This window comes from Phascolarctos cinereus, unplaced genomic scaffold, assembly GCF_003287225.1.
Source record: "Phascolarctos cinereus isolate Bilbo 61053 unplaced genomic scaffold, phaCin_HiC Scaffold_1;HRSCAF=81, whole genome shotgun sequence".
NCBI classification, from domain to species: Eukaryota; Metazoa; Chordata; class Mammalia; order Diprotodontia; family Phascolarctidae; genus Phascolarctos; species Phascolarctos cinereus.
In genome coordinates this window covers 91,081,594-91,107,351 of record NW_027555514.1, presented here as the reverse complement: position 1 = coordinate 91,107,351, position 25,758 = coordinate 91,081,594, and the positions used below count along the sequence as shown (strand labels likewise).

At 41.9% G+C, this 25,758-nt stretch overlaps 1 protein-coding gene across 2 annotated transcripts in view; it reads right to left on the bottom strand.

The window, feature by feature from the left end:
• WDR86 (WD repeat domain 86) overlaps window positions 1-8,637 on the bottom strand; it is a 57,464-nt gene extending 48,827 nt beyond the window's left edge. Inside the window, exons 1-2 of one of the 2 annotated variants that reach the window (XM_020977800.2) lie at window positions 8,302-8,637; window positions 7,090-7,379 (exon numbers count right to left, since the gene is read on the bottom strand). In XM_020977800.2, coding sequence (XP_020833459.1) covers window positions 7,090-7,252 — 163 coding nt within the window. In that variant the 5' untranslated portion in view covers window positions 7,253-7,379; window positions 8,302-8,637. Of the gene's footprint in view, window positions 1-7,089; window positions 7,380-7,998; window positions 8,142-8,301 lie in introns of those variants that run through there. The other variant, XM_020977799.2, reaches the window with a different exon arrangement.
• Between the last annotated feature and the right edge of the window lie 17,121 nt (window positions 8,638-25,758).

The following is a 25,758-nucleotide window of genomic DNA, read 5'->3' as shown; positions in this document are numbered from 1 at the left end:
ATCTTGACTGGAGTTTTAATGGAAACAAGGGATTTGAAGAGATAGAGGCGAAATGGAATGTCTTCCAGGCTTAGGGAACAGCCAGTTCAAAGGACTATAAGTTTCTTAAAGTAGTGGACCATGTTTGTACTTTGTGCTCCCTATACTCCCACATGTATTCATTCAACAATAATCTATTGATTAAAAAAAAAGATTAAAAAACAATAATCTATTGATTATTGAAAATTTTCAGGTAGGAGAGCATAGACCTCCCTGAAAACAGACTAATACAGTTTGTCTCTATCTACCTCAGACCTCCACTCGCTGAATCACAGGAGAATCGAAAACTCCCTAAGTGGCACTTTTTAAACTGTGGGTCGAGACCCCAAATGGGGTTTAAGAAGTGCTGAAGGGGTTGAGAGTGGAAAAAAGTTTAAGAAGCTCTGATTACCAACATAAGACATTGCCACAATAACAGAATCAATAAGTGGCCTTCACTGATTAACTCTACTGTGACATTATTCACTCCTCTACTCTATCTTTTCATCCCATCTGCATGCTATTGTGCTTCAATATTATTTGGCCCTTGTTAACGTTTTATTTTAATTGTTAAGTTCTTTCACATATTTATGAATTAACTAGCTTGGAAGCACTATAACAAAGATTATCCTGTATGCTGCATCCTCCAATGATGCCTAGTACAGTGCTCTGCACAAACAGGAGCTTGAGAAATGTTGTTGATAGGCATTTAAAAAAAATCACATGAACTGGTAGTGAGAGAAATACATTGAGGCTAAAGACTTTCTTGACAAGGTTGTCATATTTTCTTCCTCTTTGTTGTCTTCTCCCTGCCCCTCCATCATTCCAGAAGTGTTCTCACTCCCTGACCCAACATGCAGGTTGCATCTCCTAAGGTTCTAACAACTCTTCTTTGGGTGATGGAATGTCTCAGCATCAGCTCCCAAACCAGGAGATCTGGGATCTCCACTGTTATTGTTGGTCACAGAAAAGAACCTGGAGTTGGGTGTTGATGAAAAAGTAACCTGGCAACTGGGATCTCTAAGCTCTGAGTAGAATCTAGCCTGAAGTATGGGTCCTTCAAGTGAAACATTCATAAAGGGACTTCTTATTTCTTTCAAAACATTTTAATAACTGTATTTCAATTAATTTCCTTTATAATCCTATAATTTTGCTTTATGCACTTAACACCATTATTTTGAGGAGTCTATAAGTGTCATTAGATTGCCAAAGGAGCCCATGACACATAAAGGGTCAAGAATCCCTGTTCTTATAAGACGCCTCTCTAAATATGGCTCAGTTGGGTGTAATCTCAATTACTGGGAAAGTGGAGGTGAGTGATCTCTTGAACTTGAGCGTTTTGAGTTGCAGTGAGCTAAGTTGATTGAGTGTCTACGCTAACAGCAAGCTCCAGGAATGAGGAGTAGTGAGAGTGCTTTGCCAAGTTGTTCAAGGAGGGGCAACTTGGCCCAAGTCAGAAATGGAGCAGTCCAAGCTTCTGTGTGGATCAGAGTGGGATCAGACCTATCAGTAGCCCATATAACTTCAGCATGGGTAAGATAGGGAGACCCAGATTTTAAAAAAAATTAGACTGCTCTTCAGCTGACAGGCACAGGACCATAGATTTAGGTTTGGAAGGGATTTTAGAGGATCACCGAGTCTAAATTACCTCATTTTACAGATAAGGAAACTGAGGCTCAAAGGGTAAAGTCAATTACTTAAGGTTACACAGGCAATAAATAGCAAAGCCATGATTTGAATCCATATCCTCTGACCAAATCCAGTTCTCTTTTTCTTCAATCTGTTGCTAAGTCCTTCTGGCTTGTTGCAAGAGTTTAGGCTCTGATGGGATGGTCACTGACACTACAGGAGTGTCAGTGGAGAGTACTCACATCAATGACATCATAAGTTGTATGAATCGAATTCATACAACTCACTCACCCTTCTGGAGCCTCCACATGACCCCTTCTTTACACACAACCTAAACTAACCAAATCCCCAAGTATAGTTTGTACATCTGGATTTTTTTTTTTTAGGCAATTGGGGTTAAGTGACTTGTCCAGGGTCACACAGCTAGTAAGTGACAAGTGTTTGGTCTGAGGTCGGATTTGAACTCAGGTCCTCCTGACTTCAGGGCCGGTGCTCTATCCACGGCACCACCTAACTGCCCCATGTATATGTGGATTTTAAGAGGGTAAAATTCTCCCATGTTTTAAGTTGGAAGATGACATAACTAGAGGAAGTTTGTCTATTAGTGACCAGGCAGGCAGATAAACAGAATCAGAGGCCTGAAGTTTTCTCTGAATTAATCTCACCTGTTAGAGGGCAGTAGCATGAACTCTTTTGGGATGGAGGAAAGAAGAGAAGCATTTGGCAAATATCCCCTTCTGCTTACTCCTTATTCACTGGCTCAATATAAGTGACACTCTGTGTCCCCGCTCTGTGACAATTCAACATGCCCACCCTTGCACCAACAAATCAGATCAATCAGGTGGCAATTGCTCATTCTGAAAAATTAAAGTTATCCTTTGTTTTCTCTGAGGAAGCCTTGCACATTCCCTTCCCGTGTTTTCATCAACCTCAATGCCGACAGATCATTCTTAAAGAGATTATAGAAATGAGAATACCAAATGGAACTTAGTAATTCCTTCCATCTTCTTGTTGCTTTTTTTTGGGGGGGGGTAAAGTGACTTCTCTGATCTCTTCTATTCTTTCAGGATCTCACCCTCTTTTTTCCTTCAAAGTTGATCTCAAGCATCCACCTCCTATATAAATATTTTCCTCATCCCTCCCAGCTGTTAGTGCCCACGAAATTACTTTGTATACACTTTCTATATACTTTGCATTTAATTAGGTAGCAGGGTTGAATTGGAGTATAAACCTAAATCACCTGTGTCCAGCACACTTCTGGTGAAACTGGTCATGGTTGAAGGACTTGGGTACTTTGGAATGAAAAAAAAAAACAACAAAACTTTATTGGCCTCTGGGGAAGAAGAGCTGCTGACTCAGAGGGATCTTTAAAAGGGAGTAACCCACCCACCCTCTGACTCTGTTTCCCCTGGCAGACTCGTGTCAAGATATTCATAACTCTTTTTAGAGAGTGATGGGGATAGGAGAATTCCCTTTTCCCCACCCCAACAGCTTGTCAGCTGCAGGTCATGCAGAAGTTAAAACTGGGGTTCAGCCAGGTAAGCTTTAGCCCAGACATTTGGCTGCCTCTTCTGCTTTGTATTTCTTTGATCCTAGGTGAATGAACAGTTATCCCAAGATGGACCTCGTATGAGAGAGATTCTGGGTTCCTTTGTCAGAGCTGACTGGCAGTCAGCTTAAGGTTTTGATATTATTGTACATATTTGTATCTGGTATATACTTATGTGTACATATTATTTCTCCTAATAAAATGTATTGGAGGAGATAATATCCTCCCCCTCCCCTATTGATAAGGGCAAGGGACAGAATATACTCCCTTAATCCAGAGAGCAAGAATAGGGACAGGAATGGTTTCATCTTTGTCTTTATCTCCAGTGCCTCACTCAATGCCCAGCATATAGTAAGCATTTAATAAATGTTTATTGGTTGATTGCTCAATTTACAGAAGTATTCACAATCCTTTTCACAGTAAATCTCCTGAGCACAGAATAGCTAACATTATACAGCACTTCATAAGGTTTACACAGTGCTTTCTCATTTGAAATATGACCAATTTATAAAAGAAATCTGATTTCTACAAAACTTTTCAACAGCATATCTATAATAAAGTGAGGCACAACTGAATTCTTTTTATAATTAGGAGTTTCTGCATCAGAGAGGAGAACCACCACCAGAGGGAGGAGATTAACCCCTGACTTGCCTTGACAAAAGACACAGACCTGGAAGGAATTGTTTGGACAGTACAGAGTCAAGTTGAAGTGTAAAATACTTATTAAGCCGACTTTGCAAACTGCATTGTGTCTTGTTTTAAATACCAGTCTCCTGGGATATTATAACAATTACTGTTATAAGTTACTGTATCCTATTCTGAGTCTCCATCAACGTGTGCTTATGAGTCTTTGCATTTCATATTTCTTTTGTATGGAAGAAATTAATTGCTGTCCCATACCTCATTTGTATTGTACACTGAAGACCTTTCTAGTGTCCTGTTTTGAAAAGCCCTAGGAATGAACCAAACATAAACTTCAAGTAATTTTTCCCTGGAGGACTGGAGTCAGGGTGTGACGAGCCAAAGAGTGTGTGAAAAGGAGCCTAATCTTTCATATTAGAAGTGACCCCAGATTGAGAACAGAGGCTTCATAGTCGTTCTCATTTTTACAATTATCTCTAGCATACTGTTTTTCCCAGTAGGATGTAAATTCCTTGAGGGAAGGGGCTTTTACTTTTATCTTTTTTATCCCCAGTGGCTAATATAGTACTTGGCACATAGTAGGTACTTAATAAATTATTTTTGATTAAATTACTAATACAGAAATGTTCTACATGATTGCATATGTATAACCTATATCAGATTGCTTACCATCTGGGGGAAAGGGGAGGAAGGTATAGAGTCTGTAATTCAAAACTTTAAAACAAATGTTTAAAATTGTTTTTACATGTAATTGGGGGAAAATAAAAATTTTTTCTTAAAAAATGCTTTTTGACTAATTGCTTAATTTAGAGAAGGATTCTCAATTACGGCGTCCTTTTCATAGAGAATCTCCTGAATATATCTGAAATATCCAATTTGCCAAAAAAAATCTGATTTCAGTACACTTTGTTTTTATAACCACCTTCTCCTAAGGAGTTCAAACGGCAAGAGGAGTTTATCCAACTCTCTGATTCTATTTCCTGATTCTAGATCCATACAGCCAGAAATTCCCCACGAAACCCTCTCACTTCTTTACTACTTTCTCCATCATCCCCCCCCCACCATAACCTGCTGCTACTAAAGAATCACATTTTCATGGGCAGTTCTACACATGACCCATAGCTGGTCTTTACACCTTCTACCCTTCATTACAGGTGGCCTATAAAAGAGGCAGGCTTTCTGACCCTCTGTATTCTAGCATGGTAAGCATTTCACTGAATTAAATGCTCAGGGGAAGACAGTGTGTTGGAAGTTATCAATTCTCCTGTCTTGAGAATCACAGATCAACTAATCTATATTTATTACTCAATAATGTGCACTTACTATGTGCCCTGAAGCCTGATGGGGCAGCTCTAATACCCATTCTGTAGAGATCTGATATGTCCACCATTGGTGGTTCCCCACCTCAGGGGACACCTGGAAGTAGTGATCCCTGACTCTTCTCAGAAGGCAGCTACAAAAGTAAGAGAGCGCACTGTCCCTGATTTCAAGGAGGTATGATCTTTTAAGAAAAAAGATCAGTTCTTTCTTCCCAGCAAGTACCCATTGATTCACATCCAATCTTCCAGGTGAAGAAAATTTAGCATTTCCCTTCTACAGAGCTTTTAACATCCCTCTCCCTTTGAAATCCCAGCCATCAAGAGGAAAAAAATTAAGTGGGAAAGAGTAGACATTTTTTACTCTTGCACATGAAACTTTCCTGTTAGTAGGATCAGTCCTCAAATCAAGGGTACTAAGGGGCTCTGGAGCACAGATGCCTTCCTGAGAATGAGGTATAAGTAAAATAAAGCTGGAGAAGCCAGGTGGAAGCAGAAGCAGTTGTGAATGAGGAGCAGAGGGTGATGAAGAGGAAACAAGGGATGGCTGTGGGTGAAGGTGGGAGAAAAAAATGGGCCCAGTTTGAGGAGCAATGCAGTGGAGTCCCCAAAGGGGGCACTCTGGGGAATGGGAATACCAGACTGGGCTGTGCCAAAAATGGTATGATCATCTATAAAATAATTACCATTTGCTTTTACAAGACTATAGATACAAAAATGGGTGCAAAAATCAGAACGAATTCTTAAAACTGGTGTAGAATCTGGAAAATATTTTAACTTTAAGGAGAGAGAATGGGCTCCACTCAAATCAGGACCTTCCGAGGTCTAACACTTACAGGGAATCACAGTTCTCCTTTGGCCACAGATAAGCAGCTGTTTTGTTTTCTTTTTTTTCATTTGTAGCAAAGTCTCAGCTGTCAGAATAAACATCAGCAAATATCAGAAAAGCCGAAGTTTATTTCTATTCGGTTGTGCATTCACTAAAATATCTTTTTTTCTTCAACAAAACAAAAAGAGGGGACATGATACAAGGAAAAAAGCATAGGTACTGGTAGATGATTATTAGCTTTTGGCAAGTCATTTAACGTCCCTGGGCCTAGGTTTTCTCATATGCAAAATGAAGGGGTTGGACTAATGGGCCTCTGAGTTCTCTTCAAGCTGTAGATAGTTGATCTAATGATCCTTCTTCATAATGCCTGTAAATTTAGGGGGAGGGAGATATGCAGTGGTAAGATAGCACAGAATAAAAAAATGGAAGCTGCCTAACGATAAACTTTGGAGCCAAAACTCTCCAAAAGAGGGCAGCAGGAAAACAGCAAGTGGAAGAGTAGGTTCAATAAATATGAACTGGTAGAAAGAGTTCCTTACCTGGAGCTCTTTACCTGGAAGATGGTTTAAAAAAAAAGGCACAAAACATAAGCCACACTTGCTTGGCTGAAAATCACAGAATCATAGGATATCAAAGCTGGAAATGACTTGCCCTGTGTCACATAGCTAGTTATTGGCAGGGCCAGGACTAGACCTCATAAGCCTAGTGCTTCTCAAAATCCAGCTTACTGATAAATGCTCTACATGGGCCTCCCTCCCAGTTAACTAGCCTCCTACATCCTAGGCATGTCCATTCCATATAGTCTTCCTTACCTCCCAGAAGGACAGGAGACTTGGCTTCCTGTCCAAAATGGCTGGGTCTACTTCTATCTGTTCATATAGCTGTAGCTCTGTTTTAAAAACTCCTTGTAGGATGTGAAAGCTGGAAGGTCCCACTGTTATCCCAGTCTTTGGGGAGACACTATCCGACAGAACCCCAGAGGCTGGAATGGAAAGGGAAGAGGAAAAGGAAAGAGAGGATAAGGCGCCATGTGGCACTCTCTGGGAGGCTAGAAGGGTCCCAGACTAGGGGAGGAGCAAGGAGACCGGCTGGAGCGCGCTCTCTACCTTGGAAGTGTCCGTGACATTGGCTGTCATCAGTGCTCCAGAGACGAGCAGTGCCATCCTCGCTGCCCGTTAGCAGCCGTCGGCCGTCAGGGCTCAGGCTGAGCCAATTGATGCCTCCTCTGTGATCCGTGCAGACTCTCAAGGCGGAGCCATTGCCCCCCATTCTGCCACTCTAAAGGCGGAGTCCCAAGAAGGAGACCCCCTCTAGGGAGGGGCTCCCCAGCCAAAGGAAGGCAGGTTCCTCCAGAAACTGCCTTCAGACATCACCTTAGGAATTACACTCCAAGAGCCTGCAAAAGGTATTCATGTGTACGTGAGGGCACAAACAATGCATTCTCAGCCCTGCAGAAGCACCCCTGTTCCTAACAAAAGCATTCCCTCTAATCTAGCCCCTCTTATCTTACACTCTTACCCCCTTAAAAAAAAACTCAAGAGAAAAATTCAACTCAAGTGATTGAATATATCCATCAAAACTGGACACAGAAAAATGAGATTTCACCTCCTCACCCTCCTTCTCTGCCCCTCACACCAGTTCCTAGGTTTAGGACTAGAATTCATTGCCTGGAGAATAACCAAATCCCTTCCCCCACCTCCCAGCTCCCTACACTTCTCCCTCCTTTTTACCCAGGAGGAAATTCCCTCTACAGGACATATTCCCGGTTGGGGATGCCGCACCCCCCTCCCCGATTTTAGTTGAACCCACTGTCTGTCACCCTTCCAGCGCTACCAAAGCCCTAACCTTCGACCATAGGATTTCCACCCCAGTACCGTAAGGAGTCCCAAGAGAGGTAATTAACCCAAACTTTGCACCTTCCCTTACGACCTCCAGCCACACCGTCCGCCCCAAGGTACACCTAAAACCAAAGAAAAAGCTTCCAGCCTCATCCCAAGGTGCATCAACTCACGGACCTGCCTAGAGCCCATGGGGGTGATGGGGGTCTTTTCTTTTAAACTCCCCTAAGCCCCTACTCCTCCCTCAACTCAGAATTACTCGTTGTGGAGGGCAATAGAACAATAAAGTGAAGTCTGGCTCCTCCTAGGAGACCACCCCTCAACCTGTCCCCTCCCACTTTTCCGGGACTGCTTCCCCACCCCTATCCTTTACTTCCCAGCTTCCTCCCTTTCCGTGGTTCTCAGTCATCCTAGAGGACCCAACTCCTCCCTACTCCCTCCCCACGCCTTCCCCCTCCTCCGGCGCCAGGCTTAACTCACCTTTGCCCGGGACCCCCAATCGCTCCCTCCTTCCTCGCTCCTTTCTATGCTCTCTCGTTCCCTCTCCGCCCCCTCTCTTCCCCCGACGAAGGCTCCACGTGGAAACTTTCCCCGACCGCTCTGACCCTTCCAGGCCACTCCAGCCCAGACTCCAGGCAGCACCCCCACCCTCTCACCTTCCCCAAAGGCTGGAAGGGGAAAGGAAAACTGAAGGGGGAAAGGGCAGGGGGGAAAATTGGTTCTCCTGTCCCCGGGGAGGGGGAAAATTTCACCCCTCCAAGGGCAGCTAAACTGAAACCTAGCCACACCCCCTCCTGCCTAGGGAGTCGGGGGAGGGGGACTGGCAGCCTCGGATTAGGCAACACACACACACACACGTTCGCATATATACACACTTAACTGCGCTACATCCAGACTAGAGCGCTTACTGGCGAGGCGGGCAACAGGAGAGGATAAGGTTATCTTTAGGATTAAATCCTAAATTCGCTTCCAGAGTGAAATCGACTCCCTCTTCCTCCCCCCAAATAAGGCATAAACCTCAAATGGTGAGGTGAGGTCCCCCTAAGAGGTAGTTTTCTCAGACCTTGGGGCTACATACTGTATGAACCCTCCACCTTTGGAGGATTGGAGTGCAGGGAGGGAGCGAGCTGCTAATTAGCTGTATGACCTTGGGCAAATCACTGCATATTTTTGTGTCACATCTGTAACACCAGGAGTTTGGACTAGTTCAGTGGTTCTCAAACTTTTTGGTCTGAGGACCTCTTACACTCTTCAAAATTGTTGACCCCCCCCAAGTTTCTGTGAGTTGTATTTTTTCTGTATTTACTGCATTAGAAATTAACCCAGGGGGTCCCTGGACCACTCTTTGAGAACCGCTAGACTTGGTGATCTCCACGGTCCTTCCAGCCCCCAGCATAGACTGGCTGTTAGATTGCTTTCCAGGGAGGACTTGGGACGCTTACTTTAGTTACAGGACGAGCAGAGCAGTGCCTAAGATTGGGTTACAGTCAGTGTAGGCATACAGGCTCGTCTTGAAATCAGGAATCAAGCAGGAGCTCCTGGCACCCAGGTCTTTTGTTAGAACTTCCCCCACCCCCTGTGGCTGCTACTGCTCCTCCTCCTCGCTTCCTTCCTCCCTCCACTCCCCTCCCCTCCCCTCCCCACCAAGGCGTCAAGCTCCATTTGATCTGCCCGCTGAGGTCTCTGCAGGAATCCCAAAACCCGGCCACTTGAACCCTCTCCCAGAGCTTCTTCCCCCTGTTTCTTATTAATGCAGCGGTTCAGGAGCTCAGCTCAGTCCATCAATTCAGCAGTCAAGGGAGGATGGAGGAAGGGGGAGGGGAGCGACGAGTGGATAGGTGGGGAGGAGTTGACCCACTCGCCTCAGGATCCCTCTAGGTCCTAAAGGTAGCAAGATTCTCCAAATCCTTTCTTGCCCCTTCCCAAAATTCTAGAACGTAGAGAATGACTTAATAATGACTCTATCATATGGCTGGGCTAACTTCTCTCCCCTAGAGAAGGTACCCATACCTCCTCAAAAGATGATCCTGTGGCAAGGTTCCATTGGTCACTGAAGCTAACCTGGCACATAAGGAACTCAAAAGGAAAGAGGAATTACTCAACAAGTCTTTATTAAAAGGTACCTATCGCCTGTTAAGTGCAACCGGGAGGGGTAGGATTTGAATCCAACCTTGTGGGAGTCTCTACAATATTGTTGGTGAGATAAGAGTAACTCCACTCTGTCATTTATATAGGGTCATCTTTCCCCTCCTTTCCATTCTTATTGCCATCACTCTAATAGAGGAACTATTTACCCCTTGCTTACATCAGTGCCTTCTAATCTGACTTCTCTGATTTCTTTCGACTTCCCTGATTTCATTCACCTTCCCTGATTTCCTTCTATCCTTTCCCATACTATGCTTTTCTTTCTTTCTTTCTTTCTTTCTCTCTCTTTCTCTCTCTCTTTCTCTCTTTCTTTTTCTTTCTCTCTTTCTTTCTTTCTTTCTTTCTTTCTTTCTTTCTTTCTTGGTTTCTTTCTTTCTTTCTTTCTTGGTTTCTTTCTTTCTTTCTTTCTTTCTTTCTTTCTCTCTCTCTCTTTCTTTCTCTCTCTCTCTTTCTCTCTCTCTCTTTCTCTCTCTCTCTTTCTTTCTCTCTCTTTCTCTCTCTCTTTCTTCTCTTTCTTGGTTTCTTTCTTTCTTTCTTTCTTTCTTGGTTTCTTTCTTTCTTTCTTTCTTGGTTTCTTTCTTTCTTTCTTGGTTTCTTTCTTTCTTTCTTGGTTTCTTTCTTTCTTTCTTGTTTCTTTCTTTCTTTCTTTCTTTCTTTCTTTCTTTCTTCTTTCTTTCTTTCTTTCTTTCTTTCCTTCTTTCCTCTTTCTTCTTTCTTTCCTTCTTTCCTTCTTTCCTTCTTTCTTCTTCTTTCTTCTTTCTTTCTTCTTTCTTTCTTTCTTTCTTTCTTTCTTTCTTTCTTTCTTTCTTTCTTTCTTTCTTTCTTTCTTTCTTTCTTTCGCAGTTGGGGTTAGGTGACTTGCCCAGGGTCACACAGCTAGTTAAATGTCAAGTGTTTGGTCTGAGGCCGGATTTTAACTCAGGTCCTCCTGACTTTAGGGCCGGTGTTCTATCCACCGTGCCACCTACCTGCTCCTTATGCTTTTTTTCTTTTTCTTTTTCTTTTTTTTTTGGTACCCATCATGCCTTAAATGGTATCACCTGATGAAATTCTTCTCCTTTCCTTCAAGGACTAGATCAGGTGCCTTATTCTCCATAAATGCTTTCCTGATTCCTCCAGATATAAATCCTCCTTTTTCAAATCTCTCATACCAAATACTTTTTGAACATCTTTACACTCACAGTATTTAGTGTATTTGTTTTACTCCTACCCCACCCCCACTAAATTGTAAACTCCAAGAGAGATGGCAGGGGGTTGGCTTTGCTTCATTTTTATACTATGTCTTCAGGTTCTAGTGATTAATACACATTGCAATGAACTGAATTAACACTAGAAGGACTAGAATTTAAGAATACTTCAGGGTGCCAAGCAAATGTTTGCAGCAATTGACAAGAACATGAGTGGAAGAGAGGACACAAAACATCAGCATGAAAAAAAGCATTGACCTGGGAGTCAGAAAACCTTGTTTGTCCCATACTAATGATCAAACTAACTTCATAACCGAGCAGATCACTTCTTTCTTGATTTTAGTTCCCCCATTTGTCAAATGACTTGGTTGAGCTAGAAACTAGATGGTCTTGTGATTTGGAACTATATCCAAAGAGCTATAAAACTGTGCATACCCTTTAACCCAGCAGTACCACTTCTAGGTCTGTATCTCAAAGAGATCATAAAAATAGGAAAAGGACTCACATGTACAAAAATATTTATAGCAGCTTTTTTTTGTGGTGACCAAGTATTAGAAATTGAAGGGATGCCCATCAATTGAGGAATGGCTGAACAAGTTGTGTTTTATGAATGTAATGGAATAATATTGTTCCATAAGAAATGAAAAACCTGGAAAGATTTACATGAGCTGATGCTGAGTGAAGTGAACAGAACCAGGAGAACATTGTATGCAGTAACAGCAACATGGTATGATAATCATCTTTGATAGACTTAGCTCTTCTCAGCAATGTAAGGATCTAAGAAAATTCCAAAAGGCTCATGATGGAAAATGCTGTCCTCATACAGAGAAAGGACTATGGAGTCTGAATGCAGATCAAAGCATACTATTTTCTCTTTCTTCTTTCTCATGGTTTTCCCCTTTGGTTCTAATTCTTCTTTACAACATGATTAATGTGTAAATGTATTTAATATGAATGTATATGTATAGCCAATATCAGATTGCATGCCATCTTGGGAAGGAGGGGAAAAAAGGGGAGAAAATTTAGAATTCAAAGTCTTATAGAAGTGAATATTGAAAACTAAAAATTATTAAAAAAAAAAAAAAGAAACTAGATGGTCTTCAGGATCCCTTGTAGTCTAAAACTGGAACTCTAGACTAAACTAAACAAAAACTTTAGAACTGTAGTTGCTTGTAGTGTCCTAGAAAGAGTCTGGAGAGATCAGAGCTTAGATCCTGCCTCCAACACCTAGTTGTGTGACCATGGCCCCTTAACTTTTCTGAACCTCAGAGATAATATTCATAAAGTGTTTAGCCCAGTATCTGGCTCATAGTAGATGCTTAATAAATATTTTCCTTCCTTCCTCTTTCCCACCTTCCTTCCTCCCTCAATTTCCTCATCGGTAAAAGGGGCATAACAAATATGCATAGTCAGGCAAAACAAATTCCCCCAATGGCTTCATAAATAAAAGGTGTGTCTCAATCTGCACCCCAAATCCATCACTTCTCTCTAATAAATAGCACATTTCACCTTCAGTGCTCTGGAATTACAAATGGTCATTTTATTGATCATAGTTCTAACTGCTTTCAAAGTTTACAGTGATGTTGTATAAATTGTTCTCCTGGTTCTGCTCATTTCATTCCTTGACAGTTTATAAAAGTGCTCAAAATTGTGTATTTTTATGATATTGATGTTATGGTATAAATTTTTTCTGCTCACATCATTCTGCATCTGTTCATATGTCTTTCCATGCATTTTAAACCTTCTATTCTTTCAGCTCTTACACTTCAGAGTATTCCATATACATGTAAATATACATATATGTCTATCTATCTATCTCATTTATTCAACTCTTCTTTATTTACTGGGCATCCTCTTGGTTTCCAGTTTTTTGTTTCCACAAAGAGTTGCAATAGATATTTTTGTACATAAAATTCTTTTCCTTAAAACAATTTGTAACTGGGCAAGAAATAAAGAGATTGGTCAGTGAAACAGGTTAGATATACAACATGCAGAAGCAAATTCATCTAGTACTCTGGTATTTGACAAAGGCAAAGCCAGATGCTATTGTGATAAGACTCACTATTTGACAAAAACTTCTTGGAAAACTGGACAGCAGTATGGAAAAAATTAGATTTAGACCAACAACTCACACCTTATACAAAGAAGGCTCCTAATGGGCATTTGACCTAAATATAAAAGGTAACATCATAATCAAATTAGAGAAACCTGGAAAAAAAATATCTACCAGATCTATGCATAAGAGAAAAGTTCATGACAAAATAATATATAGAGAGGATCACGGAAGATAAAATTGATAATTTTGATTACATAAAATTAAAAATTTTGTGCACAAATGAACCTAATAAAGCTAAAATTAAAAGGGAAACAGCTGGGGAATTTTTTTTTGCAGTAAATTTCCTTGATGAAGGGTCTCATTTCTAAGATGTATAAAGAATTGATGCAAATTTATAAGAAAAACATCCATTTCCCAATTAACGTCTAAAGATATGAACAGACAGTTCTCAAGGGAAGAGATTCAGGATATCTATAGCTTTGGAAAAATGTCCCAATATTAATTATTGAAATGCAAATTACAGCAATTTTGAAATTCCACTTTACACTCATCAGAGTAATAAAGATGACAAAAAAGGAAAAGAATAAATGTTGGAGGGGCTAGGGAAAACCAGCCACATTGATGCAATTTGATGGACCTGTGAATGGGTACAATCATTTAGGAAAGCAATTTAAAATTATACACAAAAATTATACACAAAACGGTGCGTGCTGTTTGACCCAGCTATACCACTGCCAGACTTATACCCAAAAGAGATCAGAGAAAGAGAAACTGCCCCCCATTCAATGCCACTCCCCCTTCCCTTCAGACCTAGTCCAGCGCCACTCCCCCTCCCACACCCACAGTCACAGAGATGTTCCTCTCTTCTTTAGTTTTCTGCCTGGGAGCTGCTAGAGACGCTCACTGTAGGTCCAGGCGAGGCCACTTTTGCTTTCCTTAACATACATCTCCTCTGCAATGGTGGTGGAGCTGTGGGCAAGGTTAAGGGCTGTTGCTTGTTACCACAGAATGGTGGGGTAAGGCCAGGGGCAGGGTGTGCTGGCAGAGATAGCAGAAGCATCAAGGGATTTGCTGAGTGAGTCTCGGAGCAGAAGCCTGAAAGTACGGTTGTCCTGCCCTGCCAGAGTGTGGGGAAGAGAGTGCTGAGGAAGAACAGGTTAGAGATTAAGGATTCAAATGATCCAGTGTTCATTTTGTTACCTTGTCAGATTTCTTGGTGTCTTGGGCTGGAGAAACATGCAATTATTCTACCTCTTGTGAATAATTCATATTGGGGAGAATTTATTTTATTTTTGAAATTTTTTAAATATAAATTTATTTATTTTTAGTTTTCAACATTCACTTCCACAAGATTTTGAGTTCCAAATTTTCACCCCATCTCGGCCCTCCCCCCACCCCAAGATGGCATACATTCTGAATACCCCTTCCCCTAGTCTGCCCTCTCTTCTATCTCTCCCCCTGCTTTTCTTATCCCCTTCCCCTTCTATTTTTCTGTAGGGCAGGATAGACTTCTGTACCCCATTTCCTGTATTTCTTATTTCCCAGGTGCATGTGAAAACATTTTTTTAAACATGTGTTTTTAAAACTTTGGGCTCCAAATTTTCTCCCTTCCTCCCTTCCCACCCACCCTCACTGAAAAGGCAAGCAACTCAATGTAGGTTATACATGTGCAGTTATGCAAAACACTTCCATAGTAGACATGTGAAAAACTAACTATTTCCCTTAATCCTATCCTGCCCCCCAATTTACTCTATTCTTTCTTTTGACCCTGTCCCTCTTCAGAAGTATTTGCTTCTGATTACCCCCTTTCCCAATCTGCCCTCCTTTTAGCAAGCTATTGACTTGTTTTTCATGATTTTCTTGCATCATTCTCATTTCTCTTCCCAGTTTTTCCTCTACTTCTCTTACTTGCTTCTCAAAATTGCTTTCGAGCTCTTCTAAGGCCTGGGACTGATTCACATTTTTTCTTGGAGGCTTTGGATGCAGGAGCTTTGACTTTGTTGTCTTCTTCTGGTTGTATGTTTTGATCTTCTTTGTCACCAAAGTAAGATAATATAGTCTGACTCTTTTTGCACTGCTTGCTCACGATCCTAGCCAATTGCTTGAGTTTTAAACTCTTTGTTAAGCTAAGAGTCTGCTTCCAATGTAGAGAATGTACTGTCCCAAGCTTGGGGGTATATATAACTGTTTTCAGAGATGCTTGCAGGGACCTGTAAATTTTCAGTTCTTGCAAGGTAGTACGATAAGGGGCAAGATGTTTACTCCTTTCCTGGCCTGTGCTCTGGTCCATGAGTGACTACAAGCACTCCTTTCTGTCTTGGAACTGTGAGGAAGGTTTCTTCTTCACAGCCACTACAAGCTCCACCACACCAGCACTCTTCACCCCAGGACCACCGCCCAAAACTGTGACCTAGATCCAAGTACCGGCAAAGCAAGAGCTTCCTGCCTCAGCACTGGCAAAGAGATCTCTGCAATTCCCCTCTGATCAGCCACTGGATTCCCCCTCAGTCTGTGGCCAGAAGCTCAGGACACAGGCAGCGCCCTGGCACCCGTGCTCTACCCTCTGCGCTCTGGAACTGGCTCTGAGACCTAGCTCCTCTCTCATTGCAGAAACAGACTTTTCCCACTGACCTTCTAAGTTGTCTTCGGCGTTTGTGGGTTGAGAAGTCTTGAAACCACAGCTGCCCGCAATTCAGTCCTCTGAGGCCTGCTCCAGGTTTGCTAAGGCCTGCGCCCCCATGCCACGCTGGGCTCCTCTCCCCTCCTGGCGAGATATGCCTTTTCAATCAATCATCCAGATTGTCTTGGGCTGGAAATTTGGCTCACTCTGTCTTTTTGTGGGTTCTGCTGCTTTAGAATTTTCATAGAGCCATTTTTTATAGGTATTTGGAGGGGTTTGGGAGAGAGCTCAAGCAAGTTACTGTGTTCACTCCGCCATCTTGGCTCCGTCTCCCTGTTGGGGAGAATTTAGAGGATGAGGATTGGAGAAAATGTTCAGTCTGCTAGCATGTTGGTCACATGATCTACCCACTGCTTCCCTTTGTATATATTTACCAACCATCTCTTTAATGATCCTTTCCAGAATTTTTCCAGGAATCAAAGTCAAGTTCACTGCCTATAGTTTGTAGACTCTGTTCCCTTCCCTTTTTTGAAAATTGGGACATTAGGGGAAACTAAGTGGTAAAGTGGAGAGAGCACCAGCCCTGAAATCAAGATGACCTGAGTTCAAATCCAACCTCAGACACTTGCTAGCTGTGTGACTCTGGGCAAATCACTTAACCCCAATTGTCGCCAAAAAGAAAAGAAAAGAAAATCGGGATATTTGCCTTTCTCCATTCTTGTGGTGGTACTTCTCCCACTTTCCACATTCTTTCAAGTGTGGTTGACTGATTATGGCTCTGCAATTATATCTTTCTGTTTTGGGGGACACCCAAGGATAAAATTCATCTGAGCCAGGTGCCTTAAATTTATGCCTGTCACCCCAACATTGTTGTGAAGATCTTTTTGAGAAATGCACATTAAAAACCCTTTACAAACCTTAAAGTGTGATATGAATTTTTGCCATTACTGAGTCTCTGAGTATAGAATCAAGTGCTTAATTCTGGGGTATGATGATAAGGCTGCTGAAGTTGAGGAAAGGAGAGAGCAGGGTCCAAGGACATGTCAAGTCAGCCTAGGTAGCATTCTATTGTGTGTTTTAGTACAGCCTTGACTCTTTTCTCTTGGTATATGTGGGAGAACGGCAGTGGTCAGCCTACGAGGTCACTATCTTTAGTGACATTATCTGAGATCTCAGGACCTCTCCTGTGGCTTCCACTTCAGCCATGTGACTCTCCTTCCATCCCTTCTCTTATGTCCTCAATCCCATTTCCTATTAACTAAGAGTAGCAACTTACTCGGGCCAATATCCAGGAGTACAACTTTAGTATAAGAAGTAAGAGGCAGTGTGGTGTGGTGCACAGGTTTCAAACTCAAATAGAAATGGGACCACTAAACCATAGTAAGGGTCCCTCCAGACAGCATGTTGACTTAGAAGAACACATACTAACATCTATGTACTATTTTATTTTTATTTATTTTGTTAAATATTTCCCAATTACATTTTAATCTGACTCTGGCAGCACTAGAGAGTATTTCAGGTCCTTGGGCACTGTGTTTAACACTTCTGGTGTAATAGATAAAGGACCTGGTTCTGGGCCAGGAAGAGCTGTGTTCAAGTCCTGACTATTCATTATGATCATTGGTTATACGACCCTTGGCAAGTCAATTAACCTCTCAGTCAGGGCTCTAGGAAACTCTAAGATTGCTTAGTGCCTGGCCCCCAGCTCCTCCTTGTCCTCATTCCTCACTCCCCCTCCACAGGTCTTTACTGTGGCCCTGAGAAGGTATGGGCAGATTTTGACAGATTTCTTGCTTCTTATCTATGCGTCACAGAAATGATGATTGAATAATTGTAGCTTTCCCCATTCCTTTTTGTGCTTTTAAAGCTGAAATTAAAGCAGTCAGGTTTTTAGCTTGTCTTGACCAATGCTATCAATACTTGATCCTGGAGGGATCCCATATCAGAATTTCTTGTGTACAAGTATGTGTTTGCAAGATTGTTCACTGTGTACAACCACATTACTTTGAAGGTCACAGTGGCAAGAGCCACTAAAGGTCTTAACATGTGGTTGGAGCTTTGCTTTGGCAGCTGTTTGGAGGGCGGACCAGAGAGAGGAGAAGCTGGAAATGAGGACACCAACTGAGAAGCTACGGCAGTAGACAGGCTAGCGCAATGACAGCCTGGATTAGGGCAGTTATGGTGTGAGTAGAGAGAAGAGGACAGATAGAAAAGATGTTGTGAAGGTTGAATTGATAAGACTTGGAAATCAGTTGGACTCTTTGGGTCTGGTCATTCTACCAGTCCTGAGTCTACTTAACTGTAATGTAATCCTCCATCTTTTACACAAGGATAATATGAGACACTTTGCTAGATGCCAGGTATGCTATATCCTTGACAGATAGAGATAGAGATACAGATATAGACAGATATGAAGATAGGTATGTATGTGTGTATACACACACACACACACACACACACACACACACATAGGCATGTAAGACTAATACCTTTTCCTTTTGCTGACAGGGGTACTAGATTGGGAAGTTGGAGAAATGCCTCTCTGTATATGACAGGTGTGTGTGTGTGTGTGTGTGTGTGTGTGTGTGAGAGAGAGAGAGAGAGAGAGAGAGAGAGAAAGATGTCTATGCACATATGTATACACACATGTATGGAGATACATGTCTATGTATGTATACAAACATACATATGGAGGCACAAATCTATGTATGTATACATATATGCAGATATAAACATCTATGTATATAGAGAGATACAGACATATGGAGATATATGTATACATACATAGACATATATTTCCATATGTATGCATATGTGCATACATAGACATATCTTTATATATGTCTATATCTCTACCTATTATTCCATCTATGTCATATCCAGAGAGGTATTTCTCTGATCTCCCAATCTAGTAACCTTGTCAGCCAAAGGAAAAGTTATTAGTCTGGCATGATCCTGTCTTGATTAAACCTGTCCTCACTCTTAAAATGCTCACAAACCATCCCTTTAATGATACATTCTAGATTTTGCTAGAAATAGCTCACTGAGCTAGAGTTTATGGATACAAACTCTTCCTTTTTGAGGACATTCCCAAATGGGAAATTAGTCCATCTCTTCTTCTTAGGAGTATCTACCAGCCTTTTCTCTCACCTGAAATACTCTCAGGATGTGCATACACTTTCTTACCACCTCTTCTCTTCTGTTTCCCTCCCTACCACTCCTCTGAAATTCACGTGAAATTCTAATTAAATGGCCCTTCCCCAGTCTTCTTCCTTTTTGACTAGTCTGTAGCACTTGCCACTACACAGAAGGGGGTGTGGTGTTGTGGGGAAAAGGGTTGTATGTTCAATCTGAAAACCTAAGTTCAAGTTTTTGTAGTGGCATATACGAGCTATGTGACTGTGAACAAATTGTCTGACTCTCCATTTTCATCATCTGTAGAATGGGAATAATATTTGCTCTACCAGAAAATGCTTGCCTTTGTGCTTTATAAACCTTAACGTGCCACACAAATGTGAGTTATTATTGTTGATGCTGACCTGGATATTTTCTTTCCTTCCCTGATTTGAGAGGCTGCATTGCTCTTAGGTTGCTGACTTGCACATGGTATTTCCCATTGTCTTATTCCTTCAGGGACTTGGCCCTGCCCACAGCCTCTCATCCCAGGAATAGGTCAACTTGTGGTTTGCCTAGATCTGGGAAATGTTACAGGGTGGGAAGGGATGGGCTTTCAGAGAACAAAAGAAATAGAAATGAATTCCCACAATAGCTGGCAACCATTCCAGACAGTGTTTTATGTAGAGATCAGGGCGTGAGCACCCCCCCTCCCCCCAGGAAAGCTGGCCAGGAATACTCCCCCTATGCCAACTCAACCAAGGAAGGTTTCAAGTCTATGTTCCCTAAATAAAGAGTAGGATGCCCTATAGCAGAGTGTTTGGTCACTTATGTGGGATTTTCTCAGGGTCTGCAAGGCTTCTCTATCTTCTCCCGTCCTGTGAGAAGGGCCCTGTCTCTTGATGCCTGAATAGAGAACAAAACCCTTTATTCCACAATGAGAAAAAGGGCTTAAAATGCATTTACATCTGGGAGAAAGCCTCAAGTTAAATTCATGCTGAAATATAAATAATACCAGTGACAACAGAACCTCCATCTGCTACCTCTGATGCTCCACTTTCACTTTGGTCTGAATCAGGGTGAATTACTTCTCTTCCCAGCACCCTGGCAGCTTCCTTCAGCATATTTCATTGAATCTTGGCTCTTCTACCCTCTTTCTTGTTTTTCTAAACCCCATCTTCCTTTTGGATTACTGGGCTATGCCATGCCACCTGGAACTATGTCAGGAAAGCATTTCAACCGAAGTGGGGGTGGGGGTGGGGAAAGGGAGCTTGAAGCCACTCCCAGAGCAGACACCTGTGAGTCATCTGAGAGACGGACAGTCCCTGCCCGAATGTTGAAGCTTCAAGTCCCTGAACTAGCTTATCTTGTAAACTATTTCTGTGCATTTCTCATCTTCTTACTGGAAACCAAGTCCCTTGAGGACAGGGGTTATTTTTGTTCTGGAAGTCATATCCCTAGCTGCTTGCACACAAGGGGCACTCAATAAATATATGACAAATTGAATCAAATGTAGGGAGAAATTAATGTACAAATAAAACTCTAATGGTTGCATTTCAGACACAGGGGAATTTTACCCTGTTCATTTCCGAATATATCCCTTCCCATTAAGCCCTCCTTTATAACAATGATTTAAAAAGAGGTTTTTTAAAAAAAGGCAGTTCAGTAAAAATCAACTTAGAAATCAATTACATTTGACAATGTATGTGATATTCCACACCCATAGTCTCGTACTGATGCAGTGAAGGAAGGGAGTTTTATTTTTCTCAACTCTTCTCTAGTTCAAAGCTCTGTCATGTTACCTAATATTCAATTTAATGGTATTGTCCTTTTCATTTACATTGTAACAGTGATTGTGTATATCATTTTTCTAGATCTGCTTCCTTCATTTTGTATCAGTTCATATAAGTTTTCTCATGCTTCTCTGAATTAGAGGAGGATTTTTAAGGTGATGTTAGACATAGGGCCCAAAGGATTAAAGGGTTGGTAAGGGAGAAGGCTTAAAGCAACATATGCTAGTATCAGTAGTCCTTCCCTTGTTGAACTCTATAGAAAAGGGAACGGGAGTCTTGACTGGAGGAAGAGAAGAGAGGGGTGGAGAAGAGAAAGGATTAAGCATCAGTTTTACTCATAGCAGGTACTTAACATAGTAGGTTCATTACATTAAGTTGGACCCTACTCCAGGCAACCCAGTGATCTATCCCTTGAAGCTTAGGATTCTAGTTTGTTTTCATTTTACCAAAACAAAGATACTGAAGCCCAGAGATGTCAAATAGATTGCCCAAGTTGACACAGGAAGTAAGGGACACATCCGGAATTCAAACCCAAGTTTTCTTACTTTGGATCAAGTGTTCCTTCCACTATACCGTCTTGATCTTAGCTCACAGTGTAGAGAAAAGAACTCTGAACTTAAAGGCAGAGATCTAGATTTGACTCCCAGTTACACCATGTAGTGGGTGTGACATGCACAGCACAGGCACCAAACCGATTTACCATTACATATACCAACTAGTGTGATAGAAACACTAAATCAGACTTTTATTCATCAGTGCATGGAATCACTCCTTATTAATCAACAGCATGCAATTATCTGTTCAATAATACAAACATTAAATCCTCTAGCTAACCTGCCAACTGGGTTCCTAAAGGTCCTGGTATGCATATCTTGTACCAGTGCCTAGCCAGGGGTTGTGTGTCTCCCTCTGAGGTGGCATTCTGGTAATCACACTGTTTTTGAGAGAACATGTGATACACTAATCTCTGAGTGTAGAGAATGAATTAGTTATGATAGCTACCCAGAAGCAGACTGATAGCTGGAGTTTCTGGTGGATTTCGTGATTCTGGCTAAGGAGTTATTAACTAGATTCTAGAAATATACTTGTCATTAGTGGTTATTTACCAGATTTGGAGGATTCACATGTCATTGCCAAACTATACACAAGAACTTATCTTATTACCAAAAAATCCCTTACACACCAACTAATTAATAAAAAGATGGAGGCTTAAAACAAAATGGAGCTACTTGTGCTAAGTTAATATACGTATTCCTATTTTAGGATGCTTGCCTTTGGGCAAGTTATTTCCCACTTAGGGCCTTGGTTTCCTGATCTGTAAAATAAAAGGGGTTACATTAAGTGATCACTAGAGTCCTTTCTGGTTCTGATAACATGTTAAACTCTTTATGTGTGAGCACCTGTTCCAACTCAAAAAAATAAAATTAAGAAAGAAGAAAAGGTAAAAATAAAAAATGAACAACTAATATTAACAAAATAATTATAAAAGAAAAAGAGAGGAAAACCTCCCAAACTTCCCTCTTCAGAGGGAATGAGTCCTAAATGAGTCCCATGGTGTATGAGGCTCTCTCAGTAAGAATTCAGGATCTGAAGTCAATTGGAAGATGGGAAACTAAACTATGCTAGATGAATATTCCTCCACTGGATTCCTGAAACACACATAAGGTAATCAAAAATAGAGACTGAGACAAATTAGGGTAGATGGTAAATCGGCCGATTCCCCTCTAGTGAAAATTTGTTTTCCCTCCAAAAATGAAAAAGGACTTAAGTTTCTAGGTTATCAGGTAACTCCATTCCTGTAGAACTAGAGACCATAAGGATTCCAGATTGGCTGTATAGATTAATGAAATGATAGAGTGTGCAGACTAGATTTATTTTTTAAAAATAAAATAAATAAGGGTGATCACCAAGGATACAAAGGGTTTCCCCAAAAAGGATTAGGTGCATGAGGTTAATCAGAAGTCAATATTTCACATCCTAGATGAGTCCCCAGAATGACTCAAGACCCCCCATGAAGCCTTTGGGTTCATATAAAACCAGTCCAGTCCTGGACACTAATGCCAAGAGGGTAATTTTCTTTTCTTGGCTCATTGTCCCCACCTGGAGTGACTCCAAGAAAGTTTCCTAATCTACTCATGAAATAGCTCATATCTAAGTTTCCCCAAATGTGTGTACAAGGGTCTCCAGCTCCCATACAAAAACCCAAAGTGGCAGATGAAAATTAGGTGTGGGACAGTCTTTATTTTTCCCCATAGAGAAAAAGGGAAAGGACTCACAGCATTCATAAAATGATAGAAAAATACATAAAATAGTGAAAGGGAGTCATTAGCTCCCCCAAAGGGGAACTAAAGTTGGGGTTGCTATTGGGGCTAGCCTGTGATATCCCTACGGTTTCCTTTTTCCCATAGAGTCTTATCCAGTCCCCATCAAGACTCATCTTCCCACCATATGGCTCAGACGCTCCCTCAGAAAGTAAACAATACTTAGGGGCCACTGAACAAGTAATCCTCTTCCTGTCAAATTTGGACATCTGAATAACTGATTGGTTTGGCCCTCCAAATAGGATACTACTCAGGAGCTATGTTGATGACGCTCTTCTTTCTCCAAGGGTCACACTGCATAAATAAAGCCTCTTCTCTCTCTCTGCATGGTCCGCCCTTCAAATTCTCAAACCTTGAATTATCTTCAAGGCAACCCCCAAACTGGAACTCCTCTCAGGCTAAGTAGGCCTTCATATGTCTATTTTGGATACATGCAGGAGATCTTTCAGTGCCTAGGCTGTTACTATCTTGTGAGCAGGGAAAGGCCACTCTTAGGATCTCTCCTCTCAGATTGAGTGTGAACATATGTGTCTCTGCCATGTGCTTCTGCAGGAACTCTGGCAGTGCTTTAGCTGCTGCCATCACTTCAGCTGGCAAAATCCACCTTCAGGAACTAGGAACTCTAGTCTTTGGCCTGTCCTAAGAAGCTAGGATCCAGCACATCGAACTCCCATGTGTCCTGACGCAAGATGACCATTTCAGTCCCTGAGAATAGGAGACAACTTTCTCTCCTCCCAGGGCCAGGCCTGATCTGTTGAGTTCTTGACTGTTTTATGAAGGCCACAAAAGGAAGTCAAAGAGAACAAACTGGCCGGTCAGCTTGTTTTTAGAGACCATGGATGGGGGACAGTACCTCCATCAAGAATTTGTTTTCAAGTCTCAAGAAGCTCAACACCAAGAGTTCCCTGTCTTCAAAGGAGCACACCAAAGAACGTGTCAATGCTCCTGAGGTGATGCCTCTCAAGGCCCATACCCTGCAAACTCATTGGGCTGACTGGGGAACTCCCAAACTGATCAAGGATTGCCTAGACCAGCTCCCTCCTGCTCCTTACACATGTATCATCTAAGAAAAAACAAAATCACTGCGCTTGGACAGATTGTTACAATCTGTTTTTATTATCCCTACAACTTAAGTAATTAAAGATCCAAAGGTCAAAATCCAAAAGTTTAAAAGTTTCACAATGACTTTCTAAGAAGGGCAATATGGTGTAGCTGGAAGCATACCAGGCGGGGAGTCAGGACACCTTATATTCTAGTCCTAGCTCTGTTGCTCATTGGCTGAATGACCTTGCACAGAACTTCCATTCTCTTAACCTCAGTATCCTTGCTTGTAAAATTAGGGAGTTGGATTAGATGGTCTTTAAGGTTAGTTCCAACTCTAACAATGCTAAGGTTCCATCAAGATTTCATCTTATTTTTGAATTTTTATTCTTATTTAAGAATAGGAACGGGGGGCAGCTAGATGGCACAGTGGATAGAGCTCTGGCCTTGAAGTCAGGAAGACCTGAGTTCAAATCCAGCTTCAGACACTTGACACTTACTAGCTATGTGACCCTGGGCAAGTCACTTAACCCCAATTGCCTCACACAAAAATAAAAAAAAGAATAGGAACAGGGAGTGGACCTGTGATTTCATTAGCACAGTTAACTCCCAGATGAGGAAACTCATCAATTTTCCCAATGGAGGCCATCATCTTCTCTGTAACTCAGAATAAATAATAGGGTTGTCTAGAGTTAAGTGACTGGCCACGGGTCACATAGCCACTAGTGTCAGAGGCAGGCCTTGAAACCCACCTTTATTGAGTCTAAAAGCAGCTCTCTATCCACTAACCACACTGCCTCAGAGTAGCAAAATTTAACATTTTTTGTTATTTCTGTCATCCTTATCATAGCAGGGAGGTAAAGGATCTCATATAAAGTATCTAGTAAAGTATCTAGCTTATGTGGTCCAGACTATAAGTACTGTAGTAATTCATAAAATAGAGAAAGGAACAGAAACTTTCCAGGGGGGTTAACCCTGGGATAGGATACTCACCACAAGCCATAAGGGAGGGAAGATGGGATGAAAAGAGGTTGATATATTCTCCTGTCCCTCTCCCTCCTCCACAGAAGGGGTCTCCTCTGTATCATCAGCTTCTCATTCAGGGTCCCAGTGGGCACTGTCCTCTCTAATCACACTCAGGATCAAGAGTAAACTGGGTTCAGAAGCCGGAAACCACAGCCCCATGCCAAGAAAATCCCCTTTGAACTGGCCACTCTTGGCAACTGTCTTGGAACACTGGCCTTCTCTTCCCTTGGAAACTATTTCCCTTCCAAGCCACAGAGACGCCAAGGGGTTCTGGCTTGGGAGCCCAGCTTAAAGGTCAAAGGTCACAACACACTTACAATCCAGTCCAGAGTTGGGGGACAGGGAATGGCCAAAGAGCTGGCAGCCCCAGACTGGCATACCACTGGTCGTAAGCTGTCCTGATCTCTCCTGGAGATGGGTTTCTCATTGTGGCCATGTCAGCAGAGAGATGGCATGCCTTGAAAGATGAAATCCAGCTGGAGATCATCCCATCACCTGGAATTTCCTCTTCACTTCCCCACAGGCTTTTCCCGGCAGTTCCAGAGAAACATCGAGGAATTAATAGGGCAAAAGGAGTCCAGTTTCTTAAGCAACTTTCAAAATGGTCCCAAAACTCTAACATTATCATGACCCC